The sequence below is a fragment of the Nelumbo lutea genome, chromosome 5 (assembly GCF_056320005.1).
Source record: "Nelumbo lutea isolate HS-2025 chromosome 5, American lotus-T2T, whole genome shotgun sequence".
Lineage (NCBI taxonomy): Eukaryota > Viridiplantae > Streptophyta > Magnoliopsida > Proteales > Nelumbonaceae > Nelumbo > Nelumbo lutea.
The window spans coordinates 50402396-50414926 of NC_142688.1; the positions used below are offsets into that span (position 1 = coordinate 50402396).

Consider the following 12531-nt stretch of genomic DNA (forward strand, 5'->3'; position numbering starts at 1 on the left):
CTCAAAAGAAAAACACAGTCCAAGAATGTGTTTTCAAATTTTATGATAATGGAATTTTTAGAAAGCGAATGAAAACAAAATCATTTATGTTGTAGAAGACCCCCTAAATTTGCCACCAACACTGAAATCAATTATTACAAAATGTGCTGAAATGAAGTTTTTTACAGCCATCAATTGGAAACAAGTTCAAACTTTGCTCCTATTGGTTATATGTGAAGCATGAGTAAAATTGAAATTCATTATTTCAAGAAGACACAAGTGAGAAGAATAGCGTCCTTTCCTTCTTTGAAGTTGAAAGGCGATTTGCATAATCATCTAAGATTCTGAAGATTAATTAATTTGTACAAACTGTATTTTCAACTATGAAAAGCTTATCATTATCCCTTATCGTTTCAATGGAGTCGATTTCTGCACCTTCTTCATTTGTTATAATTGCATTCTTTGAGTCAAAAGCAAATTTCTCACCTGTTAATAAATGAAAAGCAGAAGTCATTTCCATAATCTCTTTTACCTCAGCAATCAATCTAATAAGAATGGATTATTTAGATGAGCCAGATAGTAGTATCACCTAAACAAACTAGCTAGGTTGGTAGAGACAAAAATCACCAGATGAGTCCAACCTAGTCTATCAGTTGATCCAAAAATATCATATACAGAAGACTATAGCCATATAATTTTACTGCATTAATTCGAGGGGGAGAAGTTTTTCTTGAAATTAATAAGCAGCTCTATGAATGATGCCAAAATCAGATGGTAAAAGATTACCTGATTATGCTGATATTTGACATAGCTAAACCATCAAGACCATTTGATACAAATTATGAGGGGACCAGATACCAGATGAATATATGGTATCATATGTATATATTCAGATGGGATGACTTGGAAACAGCCTCTCTGTATGTACAGGGTAAGGCTGTCTACATCTGTCCCTCTCCCCAGACCCTGCATTGGCGGGAGCCTTTTGCACTGGACTGCCCATTTTCAGCTGGGTCAACCAAACACAGCTCAAGTTATATTTTATGTTAACAATAGATTGGCCCCATTATATATTTATCACAATGCACCCATGGTCCAGCCTACTGAGAGTTTCAGTTGGGTCAGTCCAACCATGGCTGTCTCCACTAAAGCTTTTTCCTATTGACTGCTCATTACATAATGCTGCCTGGCAGCATCAAAATAAGTGGGTTCAGAGCTGCTTAGGGTCTAGTAACTGTGGATGATAGACAAGGCCTCCTGATGTTACCTGCAATGTTTTTGAGCTCTTCCATTGAGCTTGGCAGCTTAATGAGCTTCCCAGAATCACTTGCAATTGTGTACTTCCTCACTAAAGGATGCCCTTTATATATGCTCACCCTCAGAAAATTCTCACCTTTGGATTTTCCCTCACTAGACTCTTTTTCTTCTTGCATTTTTCTGTAACTCACTGATAGATCATGTATTAGAGTTTCAGGTATTGTAATACAATGGCCCACCCCTCTTTTCTGCACCATTTCATTCAAACTTGCTGCAGGAAACCCACTCTGATGTGCCTGATCAACCTTGGCACCGTTCATAACCAGGAGGTTTACCATGTCATTATAGTTCTCATTCAAGGCGATCTGTAGAGAAGTGAATCCATCATGATTTTTGGATTCAATGTTCAATCCATGTTTCAAGAGTTCCTTCATTGTTGAAAGATCGTTTCTTTTTGCTGCTGTGCAGAGAAGTTCCCCGGCAGTGTAGGGATCAGAAATGGAGGAAAAATGGTATAGGATCCTGAAAATAGAATGGTGATTGGCTGCAATTGCATCCCATAGGGGAGTGTTCCCATCTACATCTGTAACCAGTGATACATGATCATGTTGGTGAAAGAAAACCAAAATTAGACGCATAATAGGAACTAGGAAAAGAACTATAAAAAGTTGGAAAAGAAGGCATATTACCTTTTATGTTTACCTTGCAAGCATGCTTGAGGAGGACCAAGACACACTCTTCATGTCCATTTGATGCTGCTATATGCTGGTGATGCCATAAGAAAGTAAAATATAAATAAACTCCCAAAGTATAATTCATTCTTTAGAATAGTCATGGTTCTCAACAGGAAGGACCCTAAAAAGGTCTACCAGCAGGTTCAACTATCCGTTTTCTTTTTGAGTGTCCATATTCTATATATCAAGTTTAAGATTTTCTAGATTTTAGAAGATAACAATTAGAACTTACAAGTGGGGTTCTTCCTCTGGAGTCCCCGATATCAGGATCCAACCTTGCCCTTAGAAGCTCATCTAGGAAGGCAGCATTACCAGAACTTGCTACAGTCAATAGGTTGACAGCCATGTTGGGCTCACCATCACCTTCTCCATTCTCAATTAGCATGTCATGGATATTGAGGTCCTTAAGCTCCCTGTAGTGCTGCAATGCATCATATTGAAGCTGAGTAACTAAACTTGGCAGAATTAATTTATCCCACATCAATAGAATTGGCAAATCAGGGGTGTTCAATAACGGTTGAATTGGATGAATTCAATAACTGCAGCTTTGTTTTTTAGTTTATAAAACAGAAAACAGCCATTTAATGGATTTCGCAAAGTATATAATGACTAATCTCTAAAAGATAAGTCATTTACTAAACCCATATAAATCCAACTAGATGGGGTTTGGACTATGGGTCCTCAATCAAATAAGGAATCAGGATTGCCTTGTCATATACCTTCTTGGCTTCTTGGGGTAAGGTTGGCTTTGCTTAATCTGGTAAAGATCTTTGTCAGGTTTCAGATGTATATTTCTATCCCAACTCAAAGCTAGCCCAATGTACATTACCATTCTTGTGTCTCATTGCTTACTTACCTGAAGGAAGTTCTTAAGAATGAGTTTGTTATCTTGTCCTTTGGCACGCATGGCTTCCATCAAGGCACATGTTTTTAACCTCAGGAGTTGAGATAATGTCTTTGTTCTAAATGTAAAGCTTTGAGGTCTTAGGCAGAGCGCACCAACTTCCCCAAAAATGTCACCAGTTCGCAGTGTACCTACAACTCTTTCTTTCTCCATTTCATAGTCAATTATCTCTACTTCACCAGATACAACTATATAAACATCGTCTGGTGCTTCATTGTGCATTATGATATCCTCTCTAGGTGCGATATACTCAGCCTTCATCTTTGCAACCTGTTCAGTTTGTAGAACTCATTAACGAGAGATTATTAGGTGGACATAAGATAATTAGGCCAAACAGAAACCAAGAACCCAAAATACTCACCAGGAGCAATAATATTTCTCTCGATACACCTTTGAAAAGATATACTTTCTCCACTGTTGGTAGGAATAGATGTTGGCAGATGCTTTTACAGATTGATTTTGGAAGTTGTTCCATTAATTGTTGCTGGTTCAAGCTTTCAGCTCTAAATCTTAGGCACATGTATGCCAATATTTGCTCTTTCAACCTTGGAGGTAAATGGTTTCGGCACACGAAGCTAGAAGCTGCTTGTATGCTGTTCCTCTGCAATGAATCATATGATTCAGTAAAACCCAGAAAGGAAACTCAGCTTGTAAGGCCAATACTATAAATGATTCTTTATAGTTTGAAAGCCTGTATACTTGAATGGGTTCTGTGCTAACTATTACAGTCCAACTTTGTGAACAGTAATAATTGTCTCCCTCAACCAAATTAGTATAACTAATAATCTTTAAGAAATCTACCAAGTTTATTAAAGTTTTAGTATAGCAAGGCATTTATCAATTTAGTACTGATGGAATCCATCATATCTTAATATAGAAAAATTAATTATGCTAAATTATACTTTGATAAAGCATGTGGAAACTAACTGGACTTACAAATTCCATTGTTCGACGAGTTCCTTCAACAACTAAATTGGTCATATTTCCAATCAAGTAGGCTGTAAGGCCTAGGTTGAAGAGCATATAGAATATGTTGAAAATCATCTCCATGGAGTTAACAGCATGTAGGTCACCATAACCAACAGTAGTCATGGTAGTGATGGACCAGTAAATGGACGAAACGTATCTGGTCCAAAGTTTTGCTTCTCTAAAATTAGGAATCACTGAGCCAATCCATGTCCTCCCTTGATGTGGATAGCGGTCAGCCAGCAAATAATAGACGCATCCGGCACAATGCACCATAAACAATGTAACCTGAACCAATATTTACTATTTCTTTCATGATTCTGTACACTCTTAAAAAGCTATACCCAAATGAAATTTACTTACAGATATAAGTCTAGCACATCTTATCCAGAAATAGCTGAACCTTATGTCCTTCTCAAGCCTGCAAAAAATGTATACAATTAAGCAAAGGACTAAAAATTTCAATTAAAGAATCCTTAGAGAGGGCATGAACTCTGTAATTCTCTCATCTTTACAGGGATAAACAATCACCTTGTGAAGAGTTGCTTGACCCTTCTTAACCGCCAAAACCGGAGCAATCCCAGCAGGCAGTAAGTGAGACCCACTTTGGATTTTCCTGTAAACAAGTGTCCCAGAGCTTCAAAGGGGATTGTAGAAGCGATATCCATGACAAACCATGTTGAGAGGTATCTGGCAAACAGCATAAAACCAGTGTCATAAAGCTAATATATATTAGAATTACAAGGTTCTCAAACATATTGGAAGTGGTAATTGTAATTGCTTCCCATATCTAAACAACTGCAGTGAAAGAATAGTTTGGTAATTTATATACATGAATATTCACTTGCATCGTCAGTTACATTTACTTAGCTACCCATCTATTACTCTAGAAGTTCTTTTAAAAGATATTCAAGTCACCTGATGGGGTCAAGGAGTTAAACAGCCTGGACTGTCCTGAGTAACCTTTAGGGACAGTTTGGTTTGCACCTATGAACCAAGTATAACTTTTAAAGTTTGCTAATGAATGAATTATATTGGATTAAAGTAAAGCCCCAGCTTGAACCTAATAATTTGATCAATGTGCCTAGTCATGAGATGGGTTTTTCCATAAAGACTGAAGAAGAGTATTGATCCATGTGTTGAGGGTCCGGATCTTGTGCTGTCCTTGGCCAGAGCTGGCAGAGTTTTGCCGGCCTGAGCCATTGAATCTACTCATTTCAGGAACTACTTCCAATGCCAAAATCAGTCAGACTAATAACAAAGGAGTAATGGAAACATTCAACACAGAGGTGAATTGCAATATTTTTCTTTCACCGAGCCCCTTATGTAGTAATGAAGAGTTGCCTGCAATCAGAACAGAAGATCTGAAACCTCACTAAAATTTGTTATTGTATGATGAAAACAAGAATATATATAGAAATTTTGAGGAATCAGCAAACCTCATGGCAATTTTTTTGGAATCCCTAACTAGAAGCTGGCTTCTTGGATCAATGTAAGCCACAAAAAATGTTAGAATGATATCAGTGGCGAAGAACAGGTCAACAATGTTGTCTGCTATGTAGAGTCCTCTTGTGGGAGAGGCCTTAAAGAATGCAACCTCAAATGGGTAAACCCATGCCGAATAAGCTACCAAAAACACCATAAAGGTCTCCCAGCATCTGAAAGAGCCAAAAAATATATGCATCAGATTGTATAAACAGAGGACCTGAATTTCTAAATAGAGCAGCAACTCAAAAAAATTGCCAATATTTTATACACTTTAACAAAAGAAACTAAGCAAAATGGAAGTAAAAATTTGTAATCATAAGTTGGAAAACGCAGTAAATCAAGTCAGTGTCCGCCTCAATCATCCCTAATCTTCACTAGTTCATATTGAACACTCGATAGAGCTCAAAGTTTACCTCATGCAGAATACGTATTTATATATAGAAGACTGAAGAGAGTGCTCATTAGAAGTAATAATGGGTTACATATATAATAACCTGTATCTGGAATCCATTGGGGAGATGATGCCTCCTCCGGAGTTTTGGTTCTCATCATAGGTCGAGACTCCCAGTGGAGGAATGAGGAAAAGAGGTCCAACTTTTCTAGCAACTGTAACCGTGTCGACATTCCTGAGTTTAGGCAGGACGAACTTAGATTGGTTGAGAGGCTTGGGAGAGATGCCAGACTCAATGTCATTGTAGTCTTCTGGGGTTCCACAGCTAGAAGTAATAATGTCTGAACCAGCCATGCTTTGCAGCCTCTTGAAAACAAGACTCTAATGAGTTTGGACTTCACCCTTTGTACTGACTTCGAGGCTTTGACACTTAACATACTAATGAGCATTCACCATTGTAGTAGTAGTAGTAAAGCATTTGATATGGAGTCTCTTAGATCCTTGTGGAAAGATCTTGATTGAGTGATTGGAGCCAAGGTAAGACCAAGGAAAAGCTTTAAGAGGAAGTGTCTGGTTACGTAAAGAAATGACTAACAGAGAAAAGAGATATATAGAAAAAAATGTCACGGTCCCAACTATTTGGAGTCTTGGGAGAGTGGCCTGGAAGGCTGACCTCTCTTTGGAATCTATATTCTCATGCTTGTCAACCCAAAATTTCACAATAAAACCAAGCAATAACCACTGAAAGAATATACAGAAAAAAACAAATAAAACCAAAGAAATTTGATGTTGAGATGTTTCACTGGTGGGTGTGGGTACTCACATTTGATTGCAGTTACAATTGGTAGGTGAGGTTTGATTGAAAGTCTGGTGGGATGAGAGTAGAGGAAGGGGAGAGGGGGTTGTAATTTCTGATGTAGAGTTAAGCTTTTTAGAGGTGAAAATGAAACAGAAGGTCAGAAATCAGAAGAGACGTACACTGCTTTTGTTGTTGATTAGAGCAAAAGATCAAGTACATTGTCATGTGTAGGGTAGGGTAGAGGGAGGGAGGTGTCAGAGAGAGAGGGGGAGAGAAAGAGAGAACTCCAGAATTGCAATTTTACTGTTTTTCCTTTTCAAGCTTCTGAACTCTGAAGTCTGAAGATTCAAGTGTCTCAATAATTGAAAGCAAATAAATTGATTTTATTTCTTTGCGCATTATCATCGTAGCAGTACATGATCATTTCTCTGAATTGAAGACGAAGGACAAAATGAGACAACTTCATGGAATAATGGTGGTATGAGATGAGGCTCTGGGCAACAGAGCAAGTGGGTGGTGGCCTTATAGCGATACAAAGGCTGATATAATAAAATTGGAAACTTTTGATGCTAGAGCCATCATAATTAAATTGATTCAGAAATGGCCACATGTTGGGTTCCTGGAGCCCTTGATCTTTCTCCATCGATTTGCCTTTTATCAAAATTCTCACTCTCTGTTACTTTGCTCGATGATCATGTATAGATTTTAAAGACCTGGTTTCATTTGATTGCTGACCCTCTTTACTTTTTCCATGCCTGTGGTGCCCACAAGAGAGACATGCAATGAGGCAAAACTGAGCAAATTTATTAACTAATGTTACCATTCATTGGCTATAGAAAATTTAAAACGTTTATGTTTCCTAGATTTTGGTTGATGAGTACAATACTACATAGTCAACAACCCACCCATTGTTTTAAAAAGGCTAAATTAGCCCCAACTATTAATTTATTTCATCATAAAATAGAGGGAAGTTTTGTCTTTTCAATGTTGATGTACCCCCGTTTATACCGTTCATTGTGGGTGATTTAAAGAGGTGGGGCTCTCATGGACCATCCAGTACAAGGGCTACCATCAGATCGACAATAATTGGTCCAGCAAGAGCATGTAGCCCTTCTGAGTTGCCACCCAAGCTGGTACATGCAATAAATCAATACAATTCAAGTTTCTATGATGATAGTACAAAAAGATCTGTGACATGTATAAAATTGAGAGGCATGTGGTACAGTCCCACAGCCTCGGGATTTGTTAGTTATTTATAGTTTCTATCCAATGCTTAGATCCCCGATTAAAACCTGGAGACATGTTTCATACCCATGTGAGATCAAAAGTATGTGATGGCTTTTAATAATTAAATTAGAATGTTAAAACACGTTTTTTTTTTTTTTTGTATATTATGAAATAAGAATTGTGGTGATATAATCAATTGGGTAATTGCATTTATACATGTTCTTTTGTTTCTTAGCTAGTTAAATAAGATGATTGTTTTATTCATAAAAAAAATATTTTAAAAGAGGCATTTTTGTCTCATTCAAGTATTGACAATTTTTCCTTCTAAGTGGGAAATTTACCTGCATACGAGATGGGTATACAGGTAAGCGAGGGAAAATAAATTTTCTATAGTCCCCACATAAATATGAAAAAAAGAACATAGGTATCTCTGTCAATAGGAGACAAAATCCTATTGACAAACTTTCCCCCTCTCAAAATCCGAAAAACAAATGTCCCCTAGGTTTCCCTTGATAACCTCAGTTACCATGAAATGAGAGGCTGAGATTTTCCTATACCTTATGGTTCTCACATGCTAGTATAACTCTTTGTGATATCCTAACTTTAGATAGGATCAAACTCATGAGCAATTCCATTAGATAAGACTGTAGTGAACATTAACTATCAAGGGCCTGTTCATTTTTTTTTTTTTGGATTTGAGAGGAGGGAAAGTTGGTCAATGGGATATTGGTTCCCATTGACCAAGATGCCTATGTTCTTTTATCAGATTTGTGCGGGATCAATGGAAAATTTATTTTCCCTAAGCTCCTAAGTGGGTAAATAATTTTTTCATATGGGGGAAAGTTGTCAACACTTGGATGGGACAAAACTGCCCCTTTTAATAATAGTTTTTTATGACCAAAACATTCATTGTCTTATTTACCTGGGAAATAAAAAAACATGGACAAGTAACTTCCCCAAAACTGAACAGGGCCCAAATGCATCTTACAATGGTGGCATGTGAAAACTTAGATGGGATAGTGTGGAGGTTAACTAAACCAAGGCAAACTTCTATAGCATGTGAAAACCAAGCAAGAGTGGAGAAACTCTGCAATGGTGGCAAGCATCAAGTTATCTTTTTCAAAAGTTGGGGAGGTTGCAAAGAGAGGGCAGAAAATACAAAGTAGGGTAGAGAATAGTGGCCTTCAACTCTTTAGTCCAAAGGGAAGAGAAGGAATTGCAGAAGAAAGAGAGGGCAGGAAAGAGAGAGAACTTTGGGGTTTCGGTTTTGTGACAAAAAGGACAGAAAAGAAAGTAAATGTTTTTCTTTTATAGTTCACATTAGGGGTGAGAAAATGGGTGGGTTTTACTCAGAACTGAATGGAACTGACATCGAATCAACCTCGAATTGACTCTGCCCAATTTGTCACAGGGTACGTCTTGTTACAAATTCTTGGAATTGACCCCCGCTCAAGCCGATTCCAAGGTCTAGGGGTTTACCCCACCTGAACCGACCTAATGAACCAGCCTTGATTGACCTTGGTGAAACTGACCTTGGTGGAATCTACCTTGGAATCGAACTTGCCTTGAAATAAATCCCAAAATACTTTTAGGGATGTGAAGATTTGTATCCTAACACTCATGGTTAATTACAAAGGACATGGTCTAACTTGACCATTGAGTTATTTAGGTGATTTGATCATTTCTTTTCATTTTAATATTTGAATATGCACAATAAGTAATGTAAAAGATAATAGTTACAAAATTTAAATTTAAAATTATATGTTTTGAACTATATAATGATAATCTACATATAAGATACACAATTTAATCAATAAAGATAATTTAAGTTTTAAAATCTGCATTTATATTTATTGAAAATCAAGTTTTAAAGAATATGCTTTTTTTTTTTTATTTTTTGAAAGGAGAGAGTAAAATATAAAAACAAGTTACACAGGTAGACCCTGAAACCGACCTCAAAACCACCAAAGTCAGAACCAACTTTCTCAAGATAGGTTGTAAGTTCTAGGTTCTGCCATAGAACTGAATTTAACCAACCCATCATCACCCCTAGTTCACACGCTTAATGTATCTAACATGGGTATCCAAGTGTCTTTGTTTAATTGGGGATCTAGCATCGGTTACAAACCATAGGTAACCAGCAGATCCGGGGGCCCACCCATGTGCATGATGGACTGCAACATTTCAACTTGCTACCAATCAACGATCTTCCTAGTTCTCTATTTTCTTTACCAAAGATAAACTACCTTTCTTTTGCTGTTTAAAATTAAAATGATGATACTTGGCAATTGGGTTGGGTGGGTCGGGTTTTGGTTGGGTCAAAGTATTTCGGGTTAATTTCGGGTTGGGTTGGATTGTCAAATGCTAGACCCTAACTTTAAATATTCGGGTTAAGGTTGACCCATGGGTCGATTCAGGTCATCCCAAAAAATAATTGAAATTTTAAAAAATAAAAAAATAAATGAAAAATGTCAAAATTAATAGAATTAACCTTAAAATTCCAAATATAAAATAAAAAACTTGAACATTTAACAATTTAAAGAGTAAATAATAAAAAGTAAAAACTAAATAGTAAAAATTAAAGAGTGGAAACTTCTAACAATACATAAATAATCCCAATTAGACTTAACAATCGGGTCAACGGATTGACCCATGACCCAACCCAGTTTTTCGGGTTGGGTCATTTTCACATTCGATAGCAAATATGAGACCCTAACCCTGTTTTTTTGGGTTGGGTCAGGTCGAGCTTTTAATGATTAATTTTAATGGTTAGTTTTTCACAATTGGGACATCTCTCCTGTTGAAAATTCTTAGTTATATAACTAATATTTTCAAGCCGTGGTCAAATCAGCTGGTTGAATTACCAATCAATCCATCGCCTGGTCAGATTGCTGGATCTGTTTCAGCTCCAAATAGTTTACTTGAAAAAAACAAAAAGAAAAGAATAAAAAACTGCTGACTTTTGTCAATGACCCGATGGCTTGGTTGGTTGGTTGGACGACTTACTGTTGATCAGTTTGCAGCTTACAGGTTAGACATTATCTCTCTGTTTTTTCTGTACTTTTAGCTATTTCTATTATTAAGAAATAATGATTCTCATTAAATTTATTTGTACTTAATATCTGTATTTTCTTTAATTTTTTATATTTTTTATTATTTAATTATTACACTAAGGATTGGCCCATTTGACGTGGACAACTGAACCACTGACCTGCCACCTGGACAGTTCGGTGTCTGTTTTTAAAACACTGGTTATAACAATGAAAATTACTGAATAAGGCTACTTTTATCTTTTCAAAAAAAAAAAAATGGAGACAATTAATCAAGGGTGAGATACTCTTAGCAGATATAGGGTGTAAAAACCGCCATCACCCCAAATAATTTTATGTGAAAAGGGTAAATTTAAAGAAAAATTAAGAAAGAAAAATACGAGTCCATTCATCAAGTAAACACCGCTCACCGGTCAAATAATGAGGTGGGTTCTGTTAATATTTATACAAATTAAATATATGTAGAGAGAGTACAGATATGCAGATATATACATGGAGTTGAAATATGATATTCAATTGGCTAGTACAAGGTCCTGTATGGGTGTTGTATGGCCTGAAATCCGATAATCTCTAGTACTTGAGATAAGTCACTAGTTTTCTGGCCTTTTCTCTGCATAACTGTAATGAGAAACACATGTTGAATACTCGTGTTTATGTACTACTTTCATGAAATTGTCTATGTATTAGGTTTTTAATGGAAATACAGATCATTGGTGATAAACTAGGTAATATACAGGTACTCAGAAGACAGATGATGAACTGACCTGTATCTTGAATCTATTGGCGAGATGATCCATCCTCTGGAGTGGATTTGATTTGGGTTAGAACCGGAATCACCCAGAGGAGGGAGGATGATCTTTGAGAGGTAGTAAGGATTAACAGATGCAACAGTATCATCTCCACTGCGTGGGATCTCTGAGTGGTAGAAACCCATCTTTCTCTGAGAGCTGGAGCTAAGGTTGCATGGAGCAAAACTACTTTCCATGTGCTTAAGAACAGAACTCATTAAGTAGTTGTAAGATCATGTCAGAGATTTTCTCAGGTAGAGATGGTGAGACATCAGATGCCATCAACAAGAACGAAAAGATATATTGATGGCTGCAGACAGTAGGTGGTGGTCCTAATAGTGACTCAAAACCAGCAAGAAGTTGGAAACATCTTCATTGATTGATTGAAATGAAATTGTGGGGAGATTATATGTGGATGAGAGCCCTTTGTTTCTTTTCTCTGTTTAGTCTTTCCATGTTAGAGACATGTTGTCTCACTAATATTGATTGCATTCTCGAAAGCTAAAATACCTTCATCGTACGCGTGGCATATATACACATCAGAGAGGACCCACATTTACCATCATTCAGTTATTCCTTTTCTATCTTCTTCTTTTTAGTACTTATACTCTTTTTAAGAAGGCAGTTTCTACCCTACGCAGTGGTGCTTGCCATCATGTGGTAGTTTGGTAGTTATTTTTTTTAAATGGATTTTGGGGTGGATGCGGGTATAACCCATGTGGGTATTGGGTAGGGTATGATAATAGAAAACCTAATCTTCCCTAACTTACATATTGTTGGATGATATATAAATTTAATTGATAGTTTATGTGCTTTTTACATGTTTTAATGGAATAATTAGAAATTTTGATGTTTGTACTTTTTATTTTACTTATTTATTGTTTATATATAATGAGAAATAATAGGAAATTATATATGGGACTTGGAGCCAATTCATTAATCCAACCA

General features: G+C 36.6%; 1 protein-coding gene across 4 annotated transcripts; it reads right to left on the minus strand.

Annotated features, from left to right (window-relative positions):
• Positions 1-206: 206 nt before the first annotated feature.
• Positions 207-12083, minus strand: LOC148852317 (potassium channel AKT2/3-like). 4 transcript variants are annotated; one of them, XM_088944816.1, is made up of 12 exons: positions 11560-11961; positions 5280-5498; positions 4759-5184; positions 4372-4530; positions 4204-4261; positions 3811-4128; positions 3236-3475; positions 2827-3144; positions 2203-2391; positions 1926-2001; positions 1247-1819; positions 207-465 (listed from the first exon to the last, which is right to left on the minus strand). In XM_088944816.1, the coding sequence occupies exons 4-12, from the start codon at positions 4506-4508 to the stop codon at positions 335-337; spliced, it is 2040 nt and encodes a 679-aa protein (XP_088800942.1). In that variant the 5' UTR covers positions 4509-4530; positions 4759-5184; positions 5280-5498; positions 11560-11961; the 3' UTR covers positions 207-334. The 4 variants fall into 4 exon arrangements, with proteins under 4 accessions (XP_088800942.1, XP_088800943.1, XP_088800941.1 ...); XM_088944817.1 differs by lacking the exon at positions 11560-11961 and adding an exon at positions 5823-6299; XM_088944815.1 differs by lacking the exon at positions 4759-5184 and having other exon boundaries at positions 11560-12083.
• Between the last annotated feature and the right edge of the window lie 448 nt (positions 12084-12531).